Source organism: Sciurus carolinensis, chromosome 8 (assembly GCF_902686445.1).
Source record: "Sciurus carolinensis chromosome 8, mSciCar1.2, whole genome shotgun sequence".
NCBI classification, from domain to species: Eukaryota; Metazoa; Chordata; class Mammalia; order Rodentia; family Sciuridae; genus Sciurus; species Sciurus carolinensis.
This window is the reverse complement of record NC_062220.1, coordinates 117911771-117913743: the sequence shown is the minus strand read 5'-3', so window position 1 is coordinate 117913743 and position 1973 is coordinate 117911771. Positions and strand designations below refer to the sequence as shown.

General features: G+C 49.4%; 1 protein-coding gene across 1 annotated transcript; it reads right to left on the bottom strand.

Moving 5' to 3' along the window:
* Positions 1-218: 218 nt before the first annotated feature.
* LOC124990433 (ubiquitin-conjugating enzyme E2 R2-like) lies at positions 219-1075 on the bottom strand. Its single transcript, XM_047560496.1, is given in 2 exon segments — positions 219-812; positions 814-1075. Coding segments are annotated over 2 exon segments (612 nt in total). The 5' UTR covers positions 1053-1075; the 3' UTR covers positions 219-439.
* Between the last annotated feature and the right edge of the window lie 898 nt (positions 1076-1973).

The following is a 1973-nucleotide window of genomic DNA, read 5'->3' as shown; positions in this document are numbered from 1 at the left end:
CCTCCATTTTCTTTTGCTACCCAGTATATGCAGCACTTGTGAACTCCCAACGCAACGGTTTCCAGCTTTAAACACAATAATGTCTTGAAAAGACTAATTCTTCAGGAAGAGCAAACGTGTTTTGCTGTGAACATTCTGCAGAGACGAAGTGAGGCGGGAGTTTGGGTTGTTGTTGTTGTTGTTGTTTTTTTTTAAAGAATCAATACAGTGATGGTAAAGAATGCAAGAATTCAGACATTCTGTGGAGGGTTACTTTCTCTCCATGAAAGGTCCATAAAAAGGAGCAAACTGAGATCCATAAGGGGAGTCAGCAGAAGCTGTGTTTTTTCCCCACCCCCGGTGAATAGGTTTTTGTTGAGGGGCCACTGCTAGGTCCCCACTTGCTCCCCTCCCTTTGGCCTGAGACGGCAGGGCAGTTCAGGGGCATCAAAGGAGCACGTCACGACTCCTCGTTCCCAGAATCATCATCATCATAACAGTCGGCATCTTCCTCTTCCTCGTCTTCATCAATGTCATCATACAAGTCGTCATAAAGCAAATCTGAGCTGTTGTCATTGGAAGGCACTTTAGTTTTGATGCAGTATTCCGCCAGAGTTGTGGGGACCTTCACTCCATCCTTTTCAGCTTCGGCCTTAGTGGCTGAAACCTGTTTAATGATTTCAGCATATTCTTTGTCTTTTCCTTTACTGTCCCTCCATTTCCTGAACATAACCGAAGCATCCACATTGGCTGGGGAGAAGGTGTTGGGCTCATTAAGCAGTGAGATTACACTTAATAGAATAGTCCTCACATTCTGAGTAGGATTCTACCTTTTTGGTCAAGAATCTGAAGGTAGGTGGTGAATATGGGTGGTCAATAGGAAATTTAATATGTGCCTTGAAGTAGCCACCTTCGTAGAGGGTGTTGGGGGGTCCGAAGATGGCCACCTCCCAGTTGCAGAGGTCGGACTCATCCACCAGGGTGATCCGGAAGCCCTCCACCGGTTCCTCCTGTAGGGATTTCAGCTCGAGCATCAGGGCCTTCTGCGAGCTGGTCATCTGCTGCTGGGCCATCGCAGTGGTGGCGGCGGTGCCGGGCCGGGCCCCAGTCCTCGTGCACCGGCCGGGCCGGACCAGGCCCCTCCCCTCCGCTCGCCCTTGGGCCGGGCCGCACGGGGCCCCTGTCTTCACACAGCCGTCGGGCGGGACCAGGCCCCAGATGGCCCGTGGGCCGGCCCGGGGTCCTCCTCACACGCGACGCGGGCCAGGCCGGGCCCTTCTCCTCACACTCGGGCCAGATGGGGGGAGGGGTTGAAGGAGTTAGGGGAATCCGCTCCCGGTCCGGGGCCTCCCCCGCCCAGGGGGTCTCTACTTGGGGGGGTGGGGGAGAGGAGGTGGAAGCCGAGGAAGGCAGCGAAGGGCCGGCGATGGTGAGCGGAGGGGGCCGAGCCGGCCCGGGAGAGCCGCGCTCGCTCGCCCTCTCGTTCGCCTCGGTCCGGCGGGGCCCTCCCCTCTACCTTATATAAAGTAACTCTATTCTTCCCTATCCCTCCGCCCTTATTGTGAATTAGCATTCACATATCAGAGAAAACATTTGGTTTTTAATTTTTTGAGCTTGGCTTATTTCACTTAGCATGATATTCTCTAACTCCATCCATGAATGAGGAAATAAAAACTTTCCATGGAAAAGGTAATCTAAAAGAATATATGACAACCAAAACATTACTACAAAGAATTCACAAAGATAAATTGCATATGGAGGAACCCAAAAACAAAATCCAAAACTCTTAAATAAATGAAAATTAATAGATGACTGTAAGTTAAATGAGAATCAGGACAAAATTAAATATACAAAAACCCAAAATGTCAGCAAACACAAATACATATCCATAGTAACACTAAATATAAATGGTCTCAATAAACCAATTAAAAGATACAGACTAGCAAAATGGCTAAGAAAATAAGATTCAATTATATGCTTTTGGCAAGAGACTC